We start from the raw sequence: 24,797 nt of genomic DNA on the forward strand, positions 1-24,797 counted from the left end.
CAAAATTACACAGCTGATGATTAATGTTGCACAAGATACATCCCTTTATTACTGTAATCACAAAATCTTGATTATTTACAGGAATGTGTATGTGAACATTAATAAATGCATTTTCTTTCATAAAGATCAAGTAGACAGAACTTATAGTAAAGAACAAAAATAACGTTCTGGCCTTGCATTGCACATCTTAGTGCAAATATTAAGACACAATCGTGTTCAATTCGCAAGTATTGCAGAATGTCATGCCACAGTCCAAAGAGGGTCAGGACATGCAGCTGTTAATAAGATGCTATAGTATATAAAAAGCCACATGTTAAATTCATAAAATATATAGTGGTTTATTTGGATGATTTTAAAGTGATTTCATTGTGGAATCTAATTCAACCGGGACAACATCCAAAGAATCTTCATATTGGAAAGTCATCTTTTCTAGGCAATGGCTTTGGCTTCAGGTAGGAATGCTTCCCAGTATTTTATCATCTGGGAGGAAAAAAAAGAGACAATAGTAAACAACATTTCATATATACAAATGCATACACACACATACGTGACTATCCAAAATTCTTTCAATGTAAACATCTAATGCATTTCATCGAGTAAAACTCTACAATGTGTTATGATTATTTGAAAATAATCTTACCTGCTGTTGTGTTTGCACTAATGATTCCAAGTACTTGATTATAACGGTTTTGAAGTCTTTTACGCGTTCTTTCTGAGAGTAAAAGAAAATTAAGGTATTTACTCACTGAACAACCTTGCAAAAGTTTATTTCATTAAGATCCATTTAATATTTTTTTCCCACAACAGCCCGTATACATGCCTCAAATCTTCCTACTTCTTTGCGTATTGCTTTGGAGATTTGTTCAAAATCCCTCTCTCCTTGTTGAACTTTTGTTTCCCACTAAAAGTTAAAAAATGCATATAATTTAAACACATATAATTAAGCATATTATTTTTTAAAAGAGTGAATATAACAATGAATACCAATGTAATCTAAACTTTTCTTATTCAAAGTATATCTTCTATTGTACCTATCATCTTCGGGATAATGATTGTGATTATTCTTTATTTTTAATAGAAAATGATAGCATACGTACCTTCCAACAATATAATATGAAGACTTTCCCAGGTAGTACTATTCAAAACACTTTCCCTTTCAAAATTAATAGTTCTTTTGGTTTTAATTTTTAAATTCTAATTATAGTTCCAGAATATGTTGTTCAATTTCCTGTAAACAACTATAATAATAGTATAATAATGGACCTATAGCGTGGATCTCCAACCTCTGTGGCCCAGTGCCATCCTGTTGGGAACCAGGCCGTGCAAGTGGCAGGTGAGTGTACGAAAGTGCATTTGTGCAAGGGGCGCACATACGGAACCCTCTTCTGCCACACTACTGGACCACTGACCTATAGCATAAATTCTATGTCTAGATATGCTTAAAAGGATTAATTATTCTTAGATTTAGGAGCATTTAATATTTAAGTCAGCCATTCATGTATGTTATTCTCAGCCCATAGTATGAAATACTCTACAGAAACTATAGTAGTCTTGGAGTTAGATACCCTAGACTAGGGGTATCAAACTTGTGTCATCATGGCAGCATCACATGATGTATCAGGACTCCCCCCCCCTTTGCTAAACCAGCTGGAGGCAGGCCAGCACGTGACGCATCTGGCCCGTGGGCCATGAGTTTGACATCCCTGCCCTAGACCTACATCTTACATTCTATTTGAATAACTTGTATATGAATCAACAGACAGTCGTGCATTTGGAACTATCATCCCTAAAAAAGCTCCTTCCACTAAACAGAATTTCTACATAAAATTAAAGATCAATTAAAGAATATAGCGATTGCAGTGAATATGTCAAATTGACTATTAAAAGTTTCCAACTCAAATGTCATTATGGAAGCATTTGAAAAAAAAAAAGCCCGGTGACAATATATAGAAGAAAGTCGATATGCAGAAAACCTGACAAAAGCAGTTTAAATCCAAATTCATTTAAAAAAGAAGTTACTCTGTTAAATTTCAATATCAGACTTTTAAAAATAGCCTGCAGTTACTGATTTATCAAATTTATGGATTGTATTAATAAAGAACTGACTCTGCAGAATTAAAATTTTAGGCACCATAGGTCCTTAATTTTACAGTAGCTGAGTCATTTAAGAAAAGCTGAGTCATTTAAGAAAAGCAGCAAACATTTTTACAGATATGTTAGTTTTCTGTGCCATTCAATAATCTGATAATGCAAACAGCAGCCAATTTTATGAAATTACATGTAAAACGTTTTCAGTAAACTGTGCTACTTTGTAACAATGTGCTACTTTGTAACAATGTGCTACTTTGTTAAAAAAAAGTATGACTAGTATTTAAGAAAAATGTATAGGTGGATTTGCTTGTTAATGAATATTAATAATTCTTATTCAATATAAGAAATAAGAACAGGAAGCATGTTCTCCTACCTCTTCGATTTCCTTGATGAAGCATGACAGAAAAAAGTGCAGAGGTTATGATTATGATACTCTCTAGCTCTTTTAACATTCTATTGATGATAGATTATGCTATACAAGTGAAAAATATGTATGTGCAATTGTAAATCTGACAGTCAGAAATTTATATTTTGGAAATGAGTGTTTCATATAGCAGAATATAAATTGCCTCAGTTTGAATGCTTTAACTTTTTATTTTAAAAAGTGGCATTCAGTTTGTAAAACACAAATATGAATGTACATTTAAGAAAATGTACGAAATTATTCTAATAATTGAATTAATGATGATTAAAACTATATTTGAAATGCATTAAAGCCAAAGAATATGAAGAACAAAAAGGTTTTTTAATTAAAAAGGCACCGCATTATAAAATTTACCTCTCTGATTTCATCTTTAGCTTGCTGTAATTTGTCAGGTTTGTTGGCAAGCTGAAGTTTAGCTTCAGCCTCTCGTTTTTTTCTGTAACATGACTTGAGCATCTTGCCATTTCTGCCAACATTTCATTCGATGATCAAATACACCCTATAAACAACGTGGTTAAAAAAAAGATGAGAGTATACTTATTCAAAATCTGACATTTCAAGAAAAAAGTTTTGCATCTTAATTAAAAAGAGCTCTGATCATTATCAAATGCTTAGCTTAAAAGCCTATAGTTAACCATTTACAAAATAACTTGAATCTAAAGAAGTCTTTAACCTTGCCAGCTGTTGCCTTTAATGTATAAGGCTTGTGCTTGGGACTGGAAGCCCAGGATGACCCACATATGTCTCCTTACTCTCTCGTAATCCCTTACTGTCCAATCTCTCCACTCTATGAGTAGAATGAAAAAAAGAAGTGAGTGGGGAAAAAAGAAATATAAATATAAATGATATCTGGGATCAATGCCTCCTGTGACTTTTTTTTTAGTGGTTACTGTCCTGCAATTACTTCTTCATTGATCTTTCTGTTTTACTGGGGTTAGAGTTAGGAAGGAAGGAAGGAAGGAAGGATAGATAACAAGACAGGCACAGGACAGCATGTACTCGGGTGGGATTCAAATTTTTTAACAACCGGTTCTTTGGGTGTGGTTTAGTTGGTGGATGTGGCTTGGTGGTCATGTTATTGGCTGGGCATGGCCAGCTCAATATCACTCGCATCGAGGCACACAGCTCCTCGCTTGGCCTCTCAGGACTGTGGGGATGCTGCAACAGTCGTAAGTGTGAAAAATGGTCATAAGTCACTTTTTTCAGTGCCATTGTAACTTTGAATGGTCATTCCATACAAGCAAAGTACCAGCAAAAGTGGGAAAAAAACTCCAGAGAAGTTCCAGAGACAGGAAGTCTAGTCCTGCCAAGAATGTAATAAGGGTTAACAGAGAGGCAGTTTCTGCAAGCAACACCAGAATGTTTCCTTTCTGCCTTCCTTACAGGATTAGGCCAGTAATTTCTTCTAACAACCAATTCCTTGAACTGCTTAGAATGTTAACAACCAGTTCTAGTGAATAGGTGCTAACCTGTAGAATCCCACCCCTGCATGTACTGACTATAATGGCAATTGTGTGACTGAAAGATGCTGTGAAAGCTGTAACTCCGGGCATTACTCATGAAGTTACTTTTCTTCAGCACCATTGTCACTTGAATGGTCACTATAAATGAGGCAGTTGGCAAGAAAGGTTTATCTGTATCCTTAACTTCATGAGAACTTCCATTTATGCAATTTTCATTTTTCCAGGAATTTTTTTTACAGGTCAGTTTAGTCTGCAATAAAATTGTCTAATGTTGCCCCATCAAAATACTAACCAGACCTCATCCTGATTAGTTTTTAAAGACCATATTCAGAAAAGTTTCAAGAACTTGTATGAGAGCCCCCTTGGTATAATGATTAAGAAACCAGGACAATTTCAGTTCTATCCCCCCTTTCGCATGAGATCTACCTTGGGTTCACAAAATATAATGGCAAATGTCATGGCACTGAATATAAATTCTGCATCACAAGTAGTCCTCATTTTGTGAGTTTGTGACTGCCTGCCAGATTCCTCATCAATCTTGCCGCTATTGGAAGCTGGCTGTGAAGTTTGCAAATGGTGATCATATGATTGTGGGGATATTGCAATAGTCATGCGAGATCCAATCTGAAATCACTGTTTTCAGCAACATATTTCAAACAATCACTAAAGAAAGGTCATTAAGTGAGGAGTACCTATATATGAACATTTGTATAGATTCAAATGTAGGCTTACTTTTACAGCACCAATAAGACGAATATAATCACTGAGTAACTCAGAGAATACATAGAAATCAGCAAAAGCTTGTTCTTGATGCAACTGGTCTATTTTTTCTTCAACCTCAGCAAGCTGAGACAAAGCTCTTGATAAAGCAGTATGGTCTTCTGAGTTCCCTAACATAGCAGCACTTTTAGCAAAGGCAGCTGTATTTACAGACAGTTCTGAAACAAACAAACAAACTCATATTAATCTCCTCACCAGGAGTACTAAACTCGCACCTTGTGGGCCGGATGCGCCACGCTCTGGCCTGACCATGCCTGGCTTAGCGAAGGGGGAAAAAGTCATGATATATCACATGACAATGCCATGATGACAATGCCATTATCATGCAATATCACACGACAATGCCATGACGAGTTTTGACACCCCTGTTCTATACCAATACTCAATTCTATTTTATCTATTATTTCAACCATTTTTAAGAGATTACAAATTCTGCTACTAAGCATATGCTAAAATCACATGAACTTTGTTACTCCTGAAACGATAGTGTGCATGATATAAAGTAATCTTGTGTATCAGTAGAATCATTTCAGAGTAAAAACCTGTTATATTACTACAATCTCTGTTAAAGACAAACACTTCTAAAGTTTATATAGCAAAGTATTGGGAAATTGCTGCCAACGAAGCAAATGTCAGTAAAATAAGTTTAGTCGTGTGTATTATAATGCAAAACATGTAAGAATTTGGATGCTTGTGTAATTTACTATCTCCTTATAAAAAGATTATATCCTGCACTATAGATGAGATGAGAATCTTCAATATCTTCAGTTTAGGGCATTAAAAAAAACCCTGAACATTGTATTGATCTAATACAAAAAGAGGACAAATGTCAAGAAGAACTCCATTCTCTATCTTACACATATCCCATTGATTGCACTGGAAGATTTATGTACCTGATTTAGGCACCTGATTAGCTCCAACCTTGATTCACCCCTTTCTATCCATTTCTATGAAATTAGGAAAGACTCCTGCAACTGACAAATTTCCAATTAACTATGTTAGTTTTCTTTCTTAAATTTCCCATTTTAATGGTGCTGTACAGTTATATAATAGGTCTTGGGAAAGCATACTATATCATACTTCAATCACAGATATTAAAATTTTTATATACATAGATATCAGCTTTTACTCTCTAGCATTATTCATCCAGTTCCTTTTATTTTAAAAAAATCACTTTCCTTATAAGTAAATTGCAAAAGAAGAGATTCAACTAATCCACTTAATGCAACATTAATGTATTTATAAGCAGAGATCTAAGAATCCCAAATGTTCAGTTACTTTACACAGTGAAATTATTTGGTAAGAAATATCCATTGAAAAAATGGTTTCCCAGTTTCTAAAAACGATCAACATTTTTGCATGGGATGCATTGTAGGCTGCATAGTTCAGCATTTAACTAGTTTCTTGTCTTGAAATTATTTAAGGTTTCTGATCAGAAGAGATTTTAGAAACATTAATTCATGTTTAACTTTTAAAAAAGTAAAAATCTAATTAACGCATCTACCTTTTCTGTGACAGACCAAAGCTTCTACACTACTATGAAGTTTCCGAAGTTGCTGATCGAGATTCTCAAATTGTTGTTGCTTTTCCTCAAACCACTGGCAAAATGAAAAACAAACAAACCTTTACAATTTATGCTATATTGCAAACTACAATTCCTTTCCTAAGGCAAGAAATTAACTCAGTATGAGGCAATTGATAATCCAAGCCAATAAGTAAATTAATATCTCATTTTCTACTCCTATGGTTTTAAAATGCAACTGTTGAACCTCATTAATTCATCTCATTATTCAAGTCGAAAAATCAGCTCTTACTGCATCCGATTCATTCATCTTGATCGTCATTTTGTTGACAGCGTCGGCAGCCTTGTTTACCATCCTCAATATTCCTGCCCCACTCAGAGCCTGGGTGTTAACTGCTCTCGGCAGCTGGAATTGAATGACAAATAAGGGCAAACAAACTGGTTAAAAGCCTAGAGGTTTAACTGGGCACCAAAGGGACTGAAAAGGATGTAGTGTTTTCTTCCCCCTCATACATTTCAATATAGTGGAACCTAATTTCTTAAATTTACTACTTTTACATCCTCAGAGGAAAACTTAAAAAAATAGAGTTTCAATTTGCTTTTCTTCTGCACCTTTACATTTAGATGGAACACAGAGACCATTTGTCAAAAGTTGTTACACTACCACAAAATGCTTTAACTGGCTACTCGTATACCAACAGCAGTGGAGCTTTTAAGGGCAATGCTATGCTACTGCTTCCAGATAACAAATGCACTGACAACTTTTTTGTTGTTCAACTAGGCTATAATGTATCTTATGGAGAGAGAGGGAGGGAGGGAGGGAGGGAGGTAGATAGATAATGAGCTAACGTTTAATTATGTGAACATTAACTTCAAACCCTAATTATGCACATGCACCTTTCCATAGAAGATTTGTCTTTCCCTGCACCCACATAGACACAGAAAGAGAGAGGAGAGACAGTTGGCTGCAGAACTATTACAACCTCCATAGGTGTATTATTAAAAGAGTTTAGTTATACATTTATACATAGAAGTCACAATAGATGATTTCTTTGAACAGCAAGAAAAGGGGTTTGGGAACCTGAATCAAGTTTCCACGGTTAACATATGTTAATGACTAGCTAACATTCCAGCATTTTCTTTCATCAAACAGCAGCAATGTTAGGCTTTACAGTACCATCTTAGGACACACTGAATTACAGTATTTTGAAATATGTAACATTTATCAGCAGGAAAATTACATCAGCTGTATATTAATCCAGCAAGGAATTTTTCTGAAGATAATTTTCTACTTTTAAATGAAAAGTGTCAAATTGACAGCATTGGTGACTGAAGTCCTCTACCAGGGAATTAAATGATTGCAAGCTTTTTTGTTCTTGTAATACAAAGATGTAATCCGATATCAACTATCACATTTTGAAACAGACACAATAGTGTTTGCAGAGTTAATCAGATTACTTATCGAATGCCAGCAAGAAAAGAGGATTTCACTTGCTCTAATTTTAAATAATGGAAGTTTGTTAATAGTACTCTAGTTATACACAAAGCCAGATGTCCACATATAATTGTTTGGTAAGGAATATGTAAAACTAAATAAATGGGAAAATAGAATTAAATACCTCAGAACATTCCAAGAACTGTCTTAAATCAGGATCTTGTAATAAGGTTGGATGCTTTACTGTTCGCTGTAGGTACCTACAATTTTTAAAGTTAGAGAACATTTAGAGTTCTTGATAATATTTTAAAAATTGCCATACACAGAATCAATATATGCTAAAACAATCAGGAAAGATAGTGTATCTTAAAATTTGTATTAAAAAATGTATAGGATAATTCAGTCTCAATAAAAGCTTTTAACATCATTTCTTTTTACTAAAACAACTAATTTAATATCAATGTTTATGGAATCTAGAATGGAAGCAAAACTGTGTAAACTAGCTTGTTCATTTGACAAAAGCTAGAGTTTCCAGTTTATATGAAAAATTAACCAAAGACCAGAACTATTCCAATGTGTGAAGCTGTTCCTCCTGGAAGAAGTTTAATAATTCTAATTTTTGTTAGAAATGGGTGTAATTTGATCAACAATGTCCTTTCATATCAGTGATCACTCCTATAACACTTTATGATATATTTACCATTATTTTAACATATTAATAAAACAATAATGTGTTTCATCTTTACTATCCTGTGGTTAAAAAAAAGAATGTATGTGCTGACTTTACTATTTATTCTCCCTGATTCTCCCTTTCTGCTAAACATTAGTTAGGACATTAGTTCCAATTCACAAGAATCTGTGTGATCCAGGAGTTTAGTGGGAATCACAGATAAGAAAATGCAACTAGGCAAATTACTATACCTTTAGAAAACAAGCCCTGTCACACCAGCTCTTTTAGATTTCTCAGTAAAATGCATTTTACTGCCAACATTTATTTATTCATATGGCCACCCATCTTAAGAGACACAACTCCAGCTGGCAAATAGCAATAGCATAGAATTAAATACAATAAAAACACAACACAAAACAAAAAATCTCAGGCACCACAACCAATCTCCACCATCTTCAGACTCCAAGTTCACTCTATACCTACACTTGGGAGAAGAGGCAGCTCTTTATGGCCTTTTGGGAGGTTAAGATAAGGGATGCCTGACTAATCTCTAGGGAAAAGCACATTCCACATGGGCTGCTATGGAAAAGGCACACTTCCTAGGTCCCACTAAAAGGTAACACAGAAGGTGGGGGGAAACTGGGGCTTATCTACTCTACCTGATATGGTAGATTAGGCAAATATCCTTTTCATGTTCTGTTCCGAAGACACCTGCATATCATCAAGTTTATGTTTTATTATTGCTTTACCACTTAACTAAAATAATGGCTTCCATTATAGAACCACCCAATAATCAAGAAAATGTATATAATAAATTTATATAAAATGTATGCATACTCAGTATAATCTCACAACTTTAGTAAGGATTTTAACTGATAAATTATTATCTTATTGTATGCTTAGTAGCAAGCAATTTACTGGAATATTACAAGAATCATTTCTACATTATATGGATATATGCCTGTATGTAGGCCACTCATCCACTAAAGCTGGCCTAACAAATAGAGAAAATAGAATCCGTCTTTGAATCATAGGTAACTAAGAAATATTTTCATGAAGATATCAAAATCTATTTATTGTGCAAAAATCAGACTTAATCTCAGCCCCACACAAAAACCCCTGTATTTATTTATCTTTTTATCTTTTATTATTCTTAGGAACATAATCATGGAGAACCTCAATCCTCTTGCCCTAAATATGGAATACCAACACCAACACCACCATTATCATATCTACAAGGCTAAGTTGTTGGAAAGTTGCTCCATGTCAAAGGAAGAATTGCCAGGAGTGTAGCTATGACAATTTTGATTAGCTTTATGTAAAACAAATTCAGGTCATATAAATCTTTTTCCAATATAGGAAAAAAATCATTCATGCATCAGATGGGCATGACATAAAGTGGATTATTCTAGTAACATCCTAAAAACATTTAACAGTATTACTGTGAAGTACTTGATGCTATCTGAGCTTGGTTGTCTGCCTGCAGACGTTTTGTTAATCTCTTCAGATCCTAGTTGGGTAACTATCCTAGGAAGGTAGCAAAGCATTTGCCAGCAAACACCCAAGCAGCAAGTATTCCACAGTTCAACCTGGGCTACATATATTCATTCTATTCTATTGGTGGGAAAAGGTTTGAAAAATGATTTAGTTTGGAATACGATATTCAGGGGAAGCCAAATATTACTTTGAGAAGTTAAAATGATACTAGATAATTTCTCAAACAAAAGATCAGTCCTGGAATACTGATATGCTGGTGACAAGTCTTGGGGAAAAAAAGCTGCCCTTAAGTAACTGCTACATGGAAACATTTTGACACATTATGATTTTTCATACATAGTAATAAAGACAGCATAGAAGGATGGCATTAAAAGCCCTGTCTTTTATGAATAAATCACAAACACTTTCATAGTGGCTGTCACTTGCAGAAGCACTCAAGAATGAAATCTAGAAATTGAAATCTAGATCATTGTAAACTAACTTGAAATTCTTCCAGGTGCCACATTAAAATCGAAGCAATATTTAAAACAGATGTTTAAATGCTGGATTTTGAATTATATTTGATTCTGACCAGATGCAGCTATCTTTAGCATGCCAAGCAACCTTTTTGAGAGCAAATATATTTTCTGTCTATATACACATACAAATACACATATATATTTCAACATGATATTCATACTGAAATATACCATTGTTATATAAACAATTTAACATTAACTTCAGATTTTATTCTGAACGGTTTCTTTTAAACTGTTTAGCATGTAAAATAAGTAGACTGAGAAGCAAATAAAATTGTATAATTCACTGCACATTCATTTAACAATAGTATAGCTAATCAATTACCTTTCTAACGCTGCTCTTCTTTTTTCTACAAATTCTGTAGATGAGGAATCTTCCTTGCCTACTTTTACCTTCGTCATGCCTTTGAAGAAAGCGACATAAATTCATTTTTTAACCTGATAAAATTCTGAACTTTGTAAAGTTCATATCTAAATGTTCAGTATATTAATAGAATGAGGTCACAAATATGGTAACTGCTGTGAGATTATATGTACAAAGATGAAAGACTATAGAAACACCAATAATAGAAGAACTAGAAGAGCATTTTGTGAAGATGACAAGAGTTTGCAGAAATAGCTAAACAGACTTGTAGATTAAAGAAGGAATTCAGCTACCTTTTATAGGTTTTAAAAATTGATAAAATGAATCAATTTGGGGATTTATTGATTAAAAAGGTTTGCTTTTGTGAAGAACTATGATATGTAATGTGGAAGGGCTATATTTGTAACTACTTCAAACAAGATCTGAAGTTGCTTTTATGATCTTTTTTTTTATTCTTCTTCATTTTTTTTATCCTTTTATAAACTTTTTCTTTTTGCATTTTTTAAAGTTTCTGTAGGTTTTATTATCTTTGCAAAATCTTATTTTAATAAAAAATATTCATTAAAATACCTTAAGATCACATAAATACATTTTAATTTTGTATAATTTGAACATCATGATTTTTTCTTCTGTTAAGTATGAACTTACTTATATGAACTGTATTATAGTAATGTGGAGAGAGCTGAGCTGGCTAGTTTTATTTAATTATTTTCCTTCATCTAAACATCATTGTTCAGATGAAAGAGTGAGATGTTTTCACTTTACTCTTAAGACTTAGTGTCCAGTGCAGAAATTAATATGCTCAATAATTATTTTCCTTGAAATCTACCAGGTTTCATGCTTCACTTGATTTTATTCTTTTAATTAAAAAAAGTTAAAAGCCAACATATTGCAAAGCAAAACAGGAACCTCAATAATTATATTTTCCTTGAAAATATAAATGGTACTAACTGCACTCTTAGGTTTTATTTAGAAATTATTTCATTTACCTTCCAAAAAACCAAAAGATAAATTGAGGTGGTAAGAGTATATTGGGAGATTAAAAAGATAACTGACAATTCATTCAAATACTAGGCTTCTGGGAAATGGATGTGTTTTCATTGCTGATTCATACATTGCAGACATTGCTATTTGGGGAGAATATCCATGACATTCTTCCAAAGTTCCAAATAGGCCCACTGATTTAAAAAGGACAGGGTATTGGTTACTTTTTCAGTAGCCTACAGAAGGGAGGAGGGACTATAGTGAAACAAAAGGTGTTATTTTTGTCCTCTTGCATTCATCCATAGAACCTGAGGAAAGTCATTTCAGAAGCATAAAACACTAGGATCAAAGAGACCATGTAAAGTAAGTCAACCATCATATTTGCAATCAGCTGAATAAGTAGCACCAATGAGTTTTTCTCTCAGCCAAGCTATTCTACCTACCCTAGCAGTCTTAGTCTAGATTAATTTCTACTTATCTGGAGTAAACATTATATAAAATCAAATGAATTTTAAACATGAATAGACTTTTTCATAGATAAAGCTCATTCAGCTATCACTGAATCAGCACAAACATTTAGATTTACATATAATATGTTCATCTGTTGAATAAGCAATGAAAAGTAAGAGTATTTCAAAGAACATTCCTGAAATCCAAAGGGAAAAAACAGTCAGCCCCAGTCTACGGCTGTGGATACTGCAAAAACAAATTGGAAAGTGTGCTTTTGACCCTGGTAGAAGTATAGCACTTCTCAAAAATCAATGTAACTCTTAAAATAGCAGCAGCTCTTTTTTCAGACTCAACTTATATTGAAGCTTGACAAAAAAAATCAGGCAATTTAGTGAGTAACAGAAAGTGCTGTACTTTCGCAATGTCCAAAACACGTCTTTCAAATTATTTTTGGAATATGCAGCCATCAACCTGACACAATCAACTAATCAAACAATAGAACACTTCTGTCACAATTCTGCTCACGTTTTTTCAAACCAAGTATTAGTATTCTCGCTATCAATGCACAATATTGTTTCTCGTTAGTCTATTTCATTTCTCCTGGGAAATTATTCATGTTCATTTTTAGAGATACTAATTCCCTTGATTAATTTGAACACTATTCCAAAGAGTTGAAAGAATTGTTTCTACAACTTTACACTTATTATTATCCTATACAAAAATGAATAAAGCTTTCTTCAATTAAGAACAGTTGAACATCAAAGTTTAATGGATATACAGTACAAACCAAAAAATAACTTCAGATGTGCACCTACTTTCTCTCTAAATATATAGAGCCAGTTGGATCAAGTGGCTAAGGCATCAGACTAGAAAGTGGGAGTCTGTGCGCTCTAGTCCCACCTTAGCTATGAAAGCCAGCTGGATGACCTGGAGCCAGTCACTTTCTCACCAACCCACTTCACAGGGTTGTTATGTGGTGAAAATAGGAAGAGGAAGATATTTTGGATATGTTCACCGCCTTAAGTTTGTAAAAATAATCAAGGCAGGGTATAAATCAATAAATAACTCCACAATAACTCTGACATGCTTACAAATAAAAAAATAACATAAAATATATCAAGAAAAAAACAACCGAATAGAAGACAATAACCAAAGACTAGACAACAACAAACCATAAGGGTTCAACCTTCATTCTAATCCAAGGCCTGGGAGAATAACCAGGGTTTTTACTTATTGCATTTATAACTGGTCATGATTCCACGTAACTTTACAGAAATGCAAACATTAAAAACATTATGATCCAATAAAATACAAAAGACATAAAATGCAAATGAGTCCCAAATACCCTCTGGAAGAGCTCCAACTGCTTGCATATGGTCACTAATCTAACTTCCAACCACTTTGGTTATGGTTTCTAACTTCTAATGAAGCAGGACCTGTGCATCTAGGATGGTACTCAAATCAGACCTACTTCTTCAGGGTATTGGTCCCCCACATTGACAAATACCACTGGAGAATCTGAAGAGCCTGATGAGAAACAGTAATTGTGTCCTGCTAGGATTCAATCTGGGTCTGCACAACCTCTGGATCCTAAGACAAGACTTTAACAGCCTCACTCATGTGGCCTAGAGCAGAGCTGTAAAGCTGAGTATCATCAGCATACTGGCGATCAGTATGTGATTAATAGAGATTTACCATAAAATTGAAACAGTAGTTAAATGTTCCAAGACTAAGGGACAACTAAATAGAACATGGAAAATACATTTTGTCATTCAAACAAAGTGTACGTTTCTTTCAAAAGTATGTTAATTTAGTTCTTACGTATTTTCTTTTTAAAAAAATCTCAATAGCAAGGCTTCCTTTATCAAGTTTATTGCAAAAACTACCCACCTCCTTCACAGAGGAACTTTGGGTGGTATAGAAATAAAATATTTTTAAAAAATTGAAGATATAAATTTAAGTAAGATACAAAGATGCTTAAAACTTAATATTAAAAAGTCAATTAAAAGGCAGGATGCATGCTCTTCTGTAAGCTTATAGTGAGATAACAGAACCAGATTTTTAGACATTTCCGAAAGGCTATGAGACTGGAGGTTAAGCTTGCTTCTAGGGACAGAATGTTCCAAAGCCAGCAATGGCAGAAAAGACTCTCTTTCTAGACCCTGCCAGTCAGAATTCTTTAACTGACAGGTTTGTGACATCTCTCTCCTACCTAATCAGGTAGGATGGGCTGGTATAATGGGATGAAGATGGATCTGTAGGTAACCTGGCCCCATACCAGCTTTATTTCCTCCTTTGGAAATGCAGCGAAACTACTGACCCCTTCTTAGAAAATTGTGTTTAAACACAACAAATATATATTGACTGTAATGCAAAGCAAACCTATTAAGTTTAAATTCAGTTATTGAAATATTACAAAGAACAATATGTAACATAATAATATATGTACTTCATTATTCCATTATCAAGAAGACAAGCTAAGTTTCAGTTAGAGGTCAGTGAAAATAAATTTCACTAATAAGATAACTATTTTCTTTATCTTCTCTAGTCTCTAAATAAGCAATTTAGTCATGGTTAGAGGTTAGCGAAAATGAAGAAAATATATTTTTCCTGCCCCCCAAGTTCACAGACCTCTGGACATCTAAATACAGATCTCTTGCAGGTCTATTGATACAAGGTTAATAATCCCTGCTTTAAATGTAGAATTTGTCAAATAGATGTAAAAATAGATTTATGTGATGCAACATAAGTTTTACTGTCAGGGCAAGAGTTACACTTTGGAAGATGAATGCCATGATTCATTAGTCACACTTACCTACAATACTCTTTTCTGGAGCTGGTGGTACAATGTAACCAACATGAAGGTATTTTGATGCTAACTTGCCATACAAACCAAGAAAATCACTGAATCTTCTTTTAACAGAGAATTCATTTTTGTGAAACATAGTTAGGGAAGTCTAAAGAAACAAAAAAGGCATTTGTAAAATATACCACATTTATATAGTGCTGAACATTAAATATTTGATTATTTATCATATAATAGGTACCTTTGTAGTGACTCTGTATGCCATGTAAGCATTCATGCCATCCCCTGCATGGTACATGAATAAATACACACATTTATTAACAATTTAGATTTATCCATTTATATAATTTATTAACATTAGAGTTTTTATACATGTGACTTAGGTATATCAAACTTTAACTATAAAATAAAGTAATATTTCTTTAATTAATATAGTAAGTTACAAACTTACCAACTTTTTCTGGATCTGACACATTAATTTCAATATCAAATGCATCCCCATTTGCTTCTTCTTCAATCTAAAAAAAGCATATTAAACATTAAGTAATCTTTTCAAGAATCTAAATTTAATGTCATTACAAATTCTAAAAGATTAAGCAACACACTTTCTTCTCTGTAGTTCAAGAAATATCAAAAGCCCAATCATAGCTCACTAGATTTTCAATACAGCAGTCATTTGAACAATTAAGATTAGAAAAGAAAAAGCACAATCCTTGCTAATTCTGAAGAATATTATGAATACAATTAATGTTGAGCAACCATGACTGAAAAGTTTTCATACAAAAAATAAAAAGATTTATCAGCAATAAAACACTTTTTTAGCACTGAGAATAAAGGCTACTTGTATCTTGATAAAAACTATTCCAATAAATTATCCCAATATAGTACAACTAATTATGACAAAAATTGCAAAAAATTGGCATTTCTATAAATATTTTTCTTATCATCATTAAGGAGAGAGCAAACCCCGCTCCTTTCTAAGCACTGATGAAGTTACCTAGTTCGGAAATAAAATATCTACAAGAAAACAACCAAACTCAGAGAGCACTAAGGACCTCACATAATTTTTACTAAAATAATCCCTTGATATAAACAAAGATAGATAAGATATGGACCAGCCAAAGATGTCGTCGTATTTTTCTGTTCTTAGCATGCTACAAAGAACCCAAAATCTTAATGGTGAACTATGAAATTTATGATCAAAATAAACTAGATGTTCCAATCTAGTGAATTCTTAATAGAAAATTTAACTAGTTTAAATCCATACTGAGTTCAGCATGCTTACTGGAGGATAAATATAAGAATAGGGAGAATAAATACAGTACTGGCAAGGATTCAGGCTATTTGAGGAATCTTCTCACCCCAATGGGTCAGCCCCACCTGTGCCAACAGAGGGAGCATACTGTGGGTCTCATCAGCCAAGGAATTTTGGCTGCTGGGATCCAGAGGAGAGCCTTCTCTGCCCTGGTTCCTGCCTCTGGAACATCTTATCCCGAGGTGAGATTGATTCCCACTCCCCTGATGTTTCAAAAGAGCCTCAAGACGTGACTCTGCCAGGTGGTTTGGGGACCCAATGGGGGATCTTTATACTAGAGGTGGTTGACTAGTTAAAACTCAATGCTACCTCTCCACCCCCATGTGTTTGGCTCCGTTCTTTACCATCCTGGCTCCTTGATTTTATCTGATAATGTTTTTACTTGCTGAGTTTTTAGAGTCAATAACGTTGATGTTTTTCAATTTTTTTATGTTGTAAGGATCCAGAGTTATTGGCTACAAGATGGGCAGCAAATAATTTTGATAAATTAATAAATATGTTTCTGCCAACTTAGAGATCAGTGTATCTATTTAGGTGTTTCTAAGTTGGCAGAGACATAGTATTTATCAAATTTATTTGCTGCCCATCTTGTATCCAATGATTCTGGGTGGTTTACAACAAAATTGAATTAAGATTAAACAAAATAAAGCGCAATCTTCCTAATTCTGAAGAATATTGTAAATATGATTAATGTTGAGTAACTATGACTGAAATGTTGAGTAATTATGACTGAAAAAAATAAAGTCAGGATATTAAGTAGATAATTGCAAAATCATTTAAAGCTTTCCAAGTTTTCATAATTGGAATTAGCCACTGTGTTAAAATATTTATTCCAATATTCAATCAAAAAGGCTCCAACTACTTATATACAATTAATAGAAAACAAGACAGCATTCCCTGTGGACGTGACCATAATTGTAGGAATTATAAAACCAGTTCCATGCATAAATTTATCATTAGAATAAATATCAATTTCTAAAGCAAGTTAATTATTTCTTTATTGCTAGAGAATTTTATTGTGTACACAGCCAATATATTCACATTTACTTTGATTATATGTTGTGTACCCAGACCCAGCTTGAAAATTGCCTTATTAACTTCATTAATACCTCTTCTCTGCATATATCAAAATCCACTGGGGTCACTACTGTTTTTGATTCCAATCTTGGTGCTATTAGTGTTGTTGGGGTAACAGGAGTTATAGCTGGAGTAGAGTCTGAAGAAAGTATTGGTTCCCTTTCTGGACTATCCAAAGAAACTTCTTCTGTTGCTTCTAGAAAAAAAAGAGATCCATTCATACTTTAGTCTGGATATTTTTGTATACAGTGAGAAAGATTTATCTTTCATTTACTCCTGTACGGATCACTGATCCTCAATATAATTGTGAAAAGTCTAGAATTCAGAGCAAGCTTAATTTAAATTATATATTGCATGATTAATATTTGTAACACATTCTGTACTTCTGTACTTAGTAGTTACAATTAACAGAACAAGTAACAGAAACGTATGTTAATGCAAATTAAAATCACTTGCAAAAGTAATCAGCATACTACTAAAAGGAATGGAATCCATACTGAATACACATTTTACTATCATCCATCATTTAAATACAAATATGGGTGAAAGACAAAGTTAGGAAATGAACCTTTTTCTTAGCCTAAGTACTGCCTGTAAGTTTGGTGGGCTTCTAAGGCCAAGCAGATAACACACAGGCAGTTTAATAACAACTTCTTTCTACAAGCTGCCCTCTTAGCAAAAGTTAAGCCATAATTTCAGGCATTATGAATATAATTATAATATTTATCTGTTTTAATATATACATCTAAATTATGAAGAGATCAGATAGAGAAATGAAGTAAAAATATATTTCAAAGTACATTTCTTCACTTAAAATGTATATAACCAAATAGTTATAGTTGTTAAATGAGTAAATATTTACAATAAGTATAACATAGTACTTTAGTGATAAAATCTTAAAGCATCCTAGAGTGGATATATTCTATATGTCCTTGGATCCAGGACATTCCAAGTATCTTATGAACAGTGAACTGCTTGGATGGTATGCAAGAGAGAGCTGCTGATCGAATGTATTTTTATATCACTTTGATTGTTATAATTCAACATAAAGCTGTCTTTAGATCAGCTTCTGGTAACTTCATTACTCATTGCTAGATAACAATCAGAAGTGGCTTGCCATTTCCTTATCCTAGGTTTTTTTTTTTAAATTTAATTTACCAATGGCCCTGGCTTTTCCTGTCCATCCCACAAATACAAACAATAACATTAGCTTTTCAAGATCAATCAAGCTTGTACTGAATTTGTTTTTTACTTAGTCATAGATTTTTCTGCAGTTTCTTTTTCAATGAAAAATTGATACCTTATGAAAAAGCATTAATAAGGTGTGGCTAGAGCAAACATTTTACATTTTTTTAAACAAGCACTGTTTACATTTTTAAGTTGCTGTTCCCAACTCTCAAGGAATTCTATATTGGCTCTTGAAATTCTTGCAGTTATTTAGTCTGCTAGAGGTCACAATCCAAGTTAAATAATCAATGTAACTTATCCCAGAAATTAGCATCAAACCTCCCCTAAAAGCAACTGAATAGAAATAGCAAATTAATAAAAATGCTAAAAGTAACTGAATAGAAATACTCATTTAATTGTATAAGTAGCCATGTGAACAAGCTTCTCATACAATGTGTAACCTTGATTATATTCTGCTTTAAAGAACAAAATGTCATAAAGATGAAATACATCAGTTGTTTGATCTTGGAGAGCAATTGCTACATAATTTATACTGCAGGATTCTCAGAAATGTGTTCACATTGGTTGTATTTTCTTACAAAACAATCCAGTACATGATAAAGAAAAAAGGGAAGCCCAAAAGTTGTAACTTCTGCTCTAAGGAGAACTGAAGTAGGAGAACTGAATTAATGTCATGCAACTGAATGACCCTTTCTTGAACGTCATTTATAAAACCATGCCTGTCAGTACATATGCACAAATGAAGCTAATTTAATTCAACTATGTCCTTCATGCTTCAGTTACCGAAACAGTTTCAATAAAACATGTTCTGTGTTATAGTTTAAGCCAAGAGAGACTGAATATAGGAATTATGGCTTGCCTTGTTAAACTTAGGTCAAAGCATGATTTCCCAAGATGAAACATAATAGGAAGCTGTTAATATGCAAAAAAGAGAGAAGAATGAACTTTTAATCTTTCAATCTCTACTCTGTATATACAAAGAAAACAGTATGTATTAATGCTGGCAAAGGCCTGATCTTTTAATATATCATAATTTTACACAGGAGATATTTGCTTGTTGTCCCCTGCAATGCTATACTTGCTATGTTATAGTTATTCAGACCAATTTTGTTTAAATGTTAAAAATTGTTCCGATGTATTTAATAGCAACTAAATGATGATAAAGAATGCAAAATAGATCACTAAAATTATATATTGAAAAAGAAAGTATAAAGTTTCTCCAGTAAATAACTGGTCTAAAAATGGGAAAGAAATTACCAGCAAAAAGGTCTTCCCTGTCATCATCTAATAAGATTTCTGTAGGTTTAGGACCATTTGAATTTGTACTGATGTCCTCTGCTGGAAGACTGGCTGGTTCTGGAGATGAAGGGCTTGACTAGAGAAAGGAACAATGAGTTGAGAAACAGTCAGTATTTACACTATGATTTTTTAAATTAACATTCACAAGCAGAGAATATATTTACTCATGTCAGCACTTTCCATTTCCTAAAAGCTGTAGAATAACACACTAAGAAACCATTAATTATTGTTTAGCAGGATACCTTAGCTAATGTTTTCACTTTGTGATATTCACTATACTCTTCATTTGTACGCACTCATATATCAGTCTAAAATTTAATTCATATTTGTTAATCCAACTTAAATATGGTAATATTGTAGACTTTTAAAGCTCCTATAATAGGAAATAATTTTGCCGAGTAATAAAAAGAGGTTGATGAAAGTATATCCAAACTTAAAAAGCTTTTAAAATTATAACCATATGAAGGCTTAATTATATTAAATATCATTTAATACAGTTGAACTTCTGAATTAATTTATATATATCAGTAAATATTTCAAAAAATATTTGTAAGTTGTGGTAGCTTAAAGTTTCAAAACTTAAAAAAAGACAATAGTTTCTAAGTGACTGTGCAATGGGCTAACACGGATTATCATAAACAAAATGTAAAAACATCAAATACTTAAATTTTACACATTGCCAAATGAAGCAAAATAAGTTAAGAAATGGGCTGCCAATGAATGAAACATAAAAGACTAGTAATGTAAATTCCTATGAAGCTAGGCTAGAGCACCTCTAAGGTAGTCTAGCTATTTTGACCAACATTTAAAATACCCATTGGACAATTAGATAAAAACATTTCATGGATATAAAATAAGGCCTAACAGAACAGGCTTATCTATTCAACAAATATCTATCAGGATAAATGACTAAAAGCTAATCACCACAGAGACATAGCAATACTGCTGAACAATGAGATTCTATTTAGTTATTACATATATAATACAAAAGGAGTAAAATAACCCAGAGTCTGGAAGGGCCGCTCTTTCGTTTGTTCACTCCAATAAGGGGTGACTAAGTACAGTTGGAAATTAGATGGGCAGGAGAGTACAAACTGATCACCAGTTTGTTGTCAGCAAGTCATTCTTATTTACTTGTTTAAGATTCAAAACTATTTCAACTGCAAACTAAAGCTACCAAACTAGAAGTCATGAACATTTTGTGGTTGTGGATTCCATTACTGCCCATTCATTTTACTACATGAACCCATAGTCTACCAATAGAGCACTCGAAAGTCAGATTTTGAATATACAATAATGGCACATATAATCAGAAAAAAAAATATAAACCAAACTTTGGGTAACAAACATAAGCTATTCAGATAAAAAACATGCCAAAGCTACCTATCCTAAATAGAGGTCTGCAAAATGTATTGATCACCTATAAGATTCTAGTAGTTCAAAACAAGGAATTCTTAAGTAAAAATATTTTCCACACCTGTACTAATTTCCCTGGGGTGATTACATATAATAGGGAGATTCCCTGGAGAGATTAGTGTTGATTTAAATTACATGCAAGGCTTTGTATTTATATTACAGATAATGCATCTGAGCATTTATGTATTTATCAGACAGAGGAAACAATGCTGAGACAGGAGAAACTGATAAGATACTTTCAATGCAACTATAGTGTAACTCTTTTAGATATTAATATTTTCATTCTCTCTGTGACATCACCAACCCATGCCTGTTAATACTGCAGGATACAGATATGCTTCTTAATTGTTAAATGGAACCAAATCCAGGGGAAATGGTTACTTAAAAAAAAAAACCTAAAGCTGCTATAATTCTGTAGTTATTTGAGCACTGAACTTTCAATAACTCAATGAAACAAAATAGGGCTCTTAGTTATATCAGAATATTGTACAACATACTCTGATAAACAGCAGTGTCCCATGGTTGTAGAGATAAAACTTGTTATAGTAACTTTGTTATGTAGCAAAGATTTTAACCAAAGATCCACATTCATCTCTCATACATTGAGTTGTTGGGCTCAAAAATTAGTGACTTCTTACAAATTACAAAATTAAACCTACAATTTAGTTATGAAATCAAAATATCAAATCTTATTTAGAACTACTAATTTCACATTAATATACAACTCAATGTACATTGATTTTATGCATGCATATACACAATTTCTGCTGTTTCAATCTTTGTTCCTGTAAAAGCTACTTTGGCTGATAGTTTCATTCACAAGAGTACATTCTAAGAGGTCAAACTGAAATGTACGAGAAATATGAATATCTATATAATTAGATCTAATACCAACAAATTATTTCTGGTTGTCTTGTTTATAGTGTTATATATTTAAACTGAGCCATTTAGAAAGGCAGGAATATTATATTCAATTTTTTGAAAGCTTATTGCATATTTTGCCTATGTTTTTCACAAGGAGGAAAAATACTACTGACTCAGCATAAAAAGGTGCAAGTAAGTTTAGGAAACAGCCAGCAAAGCTTCAGTACTTCCTTCCTGTGGGAGAAGGTTTATTAAATGTTTTTATGTATCATATATGGCAAACAGATACTAAATGTGGTTGTTTACAAATTAGAACATTTTGATTTATATGTTGTGTTAGATCTATAAAGATTAACATGAGAACAGCCACTATCAAGTTTCTTTTATTAAATTTAATAGTTGCATTCAAGATACACCAGTGCCTGACCTAATTAAATTTTCATCAATGGTGCAGAACATGAGTACTCAATAAGGAAACAAATAAAATCCTATATTGAAAAATACACACTGTGTACTACTCGCCTTCAATTTATCAGTAGGTTTATAGCAGAACCATCTATACACTAACTAAAAAGTTAATCCATTGACTTCACTGGGTGGCACTCCCAGCAAAACTTCAGAAGTATTTGAACATTTTCCAGTAACATTTTCCAGTATTCCCCAATTAGCAGCCCCCGTAGCAGTTATGACTGTAACAACCGAGAAACATTTGAAACAGCAAAAATAGCTCAGGAATATTCAAATACAGGTAGTCCTTGACTTACGACCACAGTTGAGCCCAAACTTTATGCTGCTAAGAAATATGTTAAGTGAGTTTAGCCCCATTTTACGAGTTTTCTTGCCATGTATGTTAAGTGAATCATTGCAGTTGTGGTATCATGGTTGTTAAGTGAATCTGGTTTCTCCATTGACTTTGCTTGTCAGAAGGTCACAAAAAGTGATCACATGACCCCAGGACAGTGCAACCATCATAAATACAAGTCAGTTATCAATAGCATCCGAATATAAGTCATGTGACTGTGGGGATGCTGCAATGGTCATAAGTGTGAAAAAATGGTCATGTCACTTTTTTTCAGTGCCGTTGTAAACTTCAAACAGTCACTAAATGAACTGTTGTAAGTCAAGGACTACCTGTATACATTCATAGAAAGCCATTTTTAGCAGATGTTTTCTTTATGCAGCAATGCAAGGAATATGCTCACCCTCAAACAATTGGCACTTTCAGACCTCATTCTCCAGACACAGCCCACTACTTGGGAAACCTACTGAAGGAAATCCACTCAGTGGCTATTATACGTCCTTGCCCAAAGTGGGGAAAATTAAATTGCTTGTTTAAGGACCCAGATATGTTGATTCAGTAACCACTCAAAGAGGGCAGTAAAAACACCGTGAAGCCGTATATAAGTCTAAGTGCTACTGCTAAGTGCTTTTTTAGAAAAGAGTCACAGCTGGGAATAAACCCAGAGCTGGCTGCTGCAATTCTGGTTGGCGAACCCCAGCCCAGGGAATGGCTGGGAAAGAGGAGGCAGGTGCCACTCGCAGGAGTAAGCCCAGGTTTGAGGAAGCCCCGCCCCCCCAATTAAGTCAAAACCTCTCGGACGGAGGGGGGGGGGGACAGTCGTGACAAACCCAACAGCAGCTGCCCTGGGAGAAGGAATAAGGAGTTCCAAGAAGAGAGAAAAGTGGGAGAAACCGCAACTCCTTCCTCCTTACCTCCAGGGTGGACACGGTGCTGATGAAAAGGTCCTCCCCGTCCTCTAGCTCCTCGAACTCTGTCGGCTTGCCGTCCCCAAACGGAGGGGGCTCCCTTTCTGTCGCCATCTTTCCCCGCTCTCCCCCCCACAAACCCCACTCTTCTCGAGGCGCGAGATTTCCGGCAAGCTACAGCCAGTCAGATGACGACGATAAACTACGCCCCCTTTTCTTCCCTCACACGTGACGGCCGCTGTGACCCGATGCGTGAGATCCTCCTTCCCTACACGAGGCCGGGAGGGGCGGAGCTTCTAGGGAACGGTGAGCGACAAGCTGGTAGAACCGAAGGGAGGAGCATGGGGCGGGGAGGGCGAGAACGCCGTTGTGGAAGTCAGAGCGGTAACAACGCGGAGGCGGGAGAGGGAAAAAGCCGCTATTGCTCTTCTTCTGGGTGCGAAGAACTTGGCTTGTGACGTGTAAATCACCTGTTATCCCACAAGTGCTTTTTTTCAGGACCTTTCGCTTCTTATCCAACTCCGACGGTGGGAAATGGAAGGATTTATATTTCTTGCAGACAGCTGGTCATTTGCATCCTTTTAGAGCAAGGGTCTTCAAACTTGGCGAGTTTTAAGACTTGTGGACTTCAACTCCCAGAATTCCTGAGCTACCATGACTGGAAGAAGAATTCTGGGAGTTGAAGTCCACAAGTCTTAAAACTGTCAAATTTGAAGACCCCTGTTTTAGAGGATAGTTGAAGCACTTGGAGGTTTTATCTGTGTCCCCAGGGTCACCTGAGAAGTGGTCCTGGTTCCTGTACTTTGCATTTGTGTGTGTGTGTGGGGGGAATCCATTCCTACTCCACCATTCCAAAGGTATTCATCCCAAATTGCATAGCTAAAAGTCTTGGTAGAGATTTTCATTCATCCAGGTCATGGTTGTCCC

General features: G+C 34.2%; 1 protein-coding gene across 1 annotated transcript; it reads right to left on the reverse strand.

The window, feature by feature from the left end:
- Positions 1-20: 20 nt before the first annotated feature.
- On the reverse strand, positions 21-24,022 carry SNX2 (sorting nexin 2). Its single transcript, XM_026720417.2, is given in 16 exon segments — positions 21-480; positions 641-712; positions 821-901; positions 2,870-2,950; positions 2,952-3,014; positions 4,711-4,916; positions 6,263-6,356; positions 6,573-6,686; positions 7,900-7,975; positions 10,726-10,804; positions 15,014-15,155; positions 15,246-15,289; positions 15,456-15,522; positions 17,429-17,592; positions 19,842-19,959; positions 23,877-24,022. Coding segments are annotated over 16 exon segments (1,560 nt in total). The 5' UTR covers positions 23,985-24,022; the 3' UTR covers positions 21-429.
- Between the last annotated feature and the right edge of the window lie 775 nt (positions 24,023-24,797).

This window comes from Pseudonaja textilis, chromosome 2 (assembly GCF_049901715.1).
Source record: "Pseudonaja textilis isolate UNSWEBS1 chromosome 2, rPseTex1.2, whole genome shotgun sequence".
Lineage (NCBI taxonomy): Eukaryota > Metazoa > Chordata > Lepidosauria > Squamata > Elapidae > Pseudonaja > Pseudonaja textilis.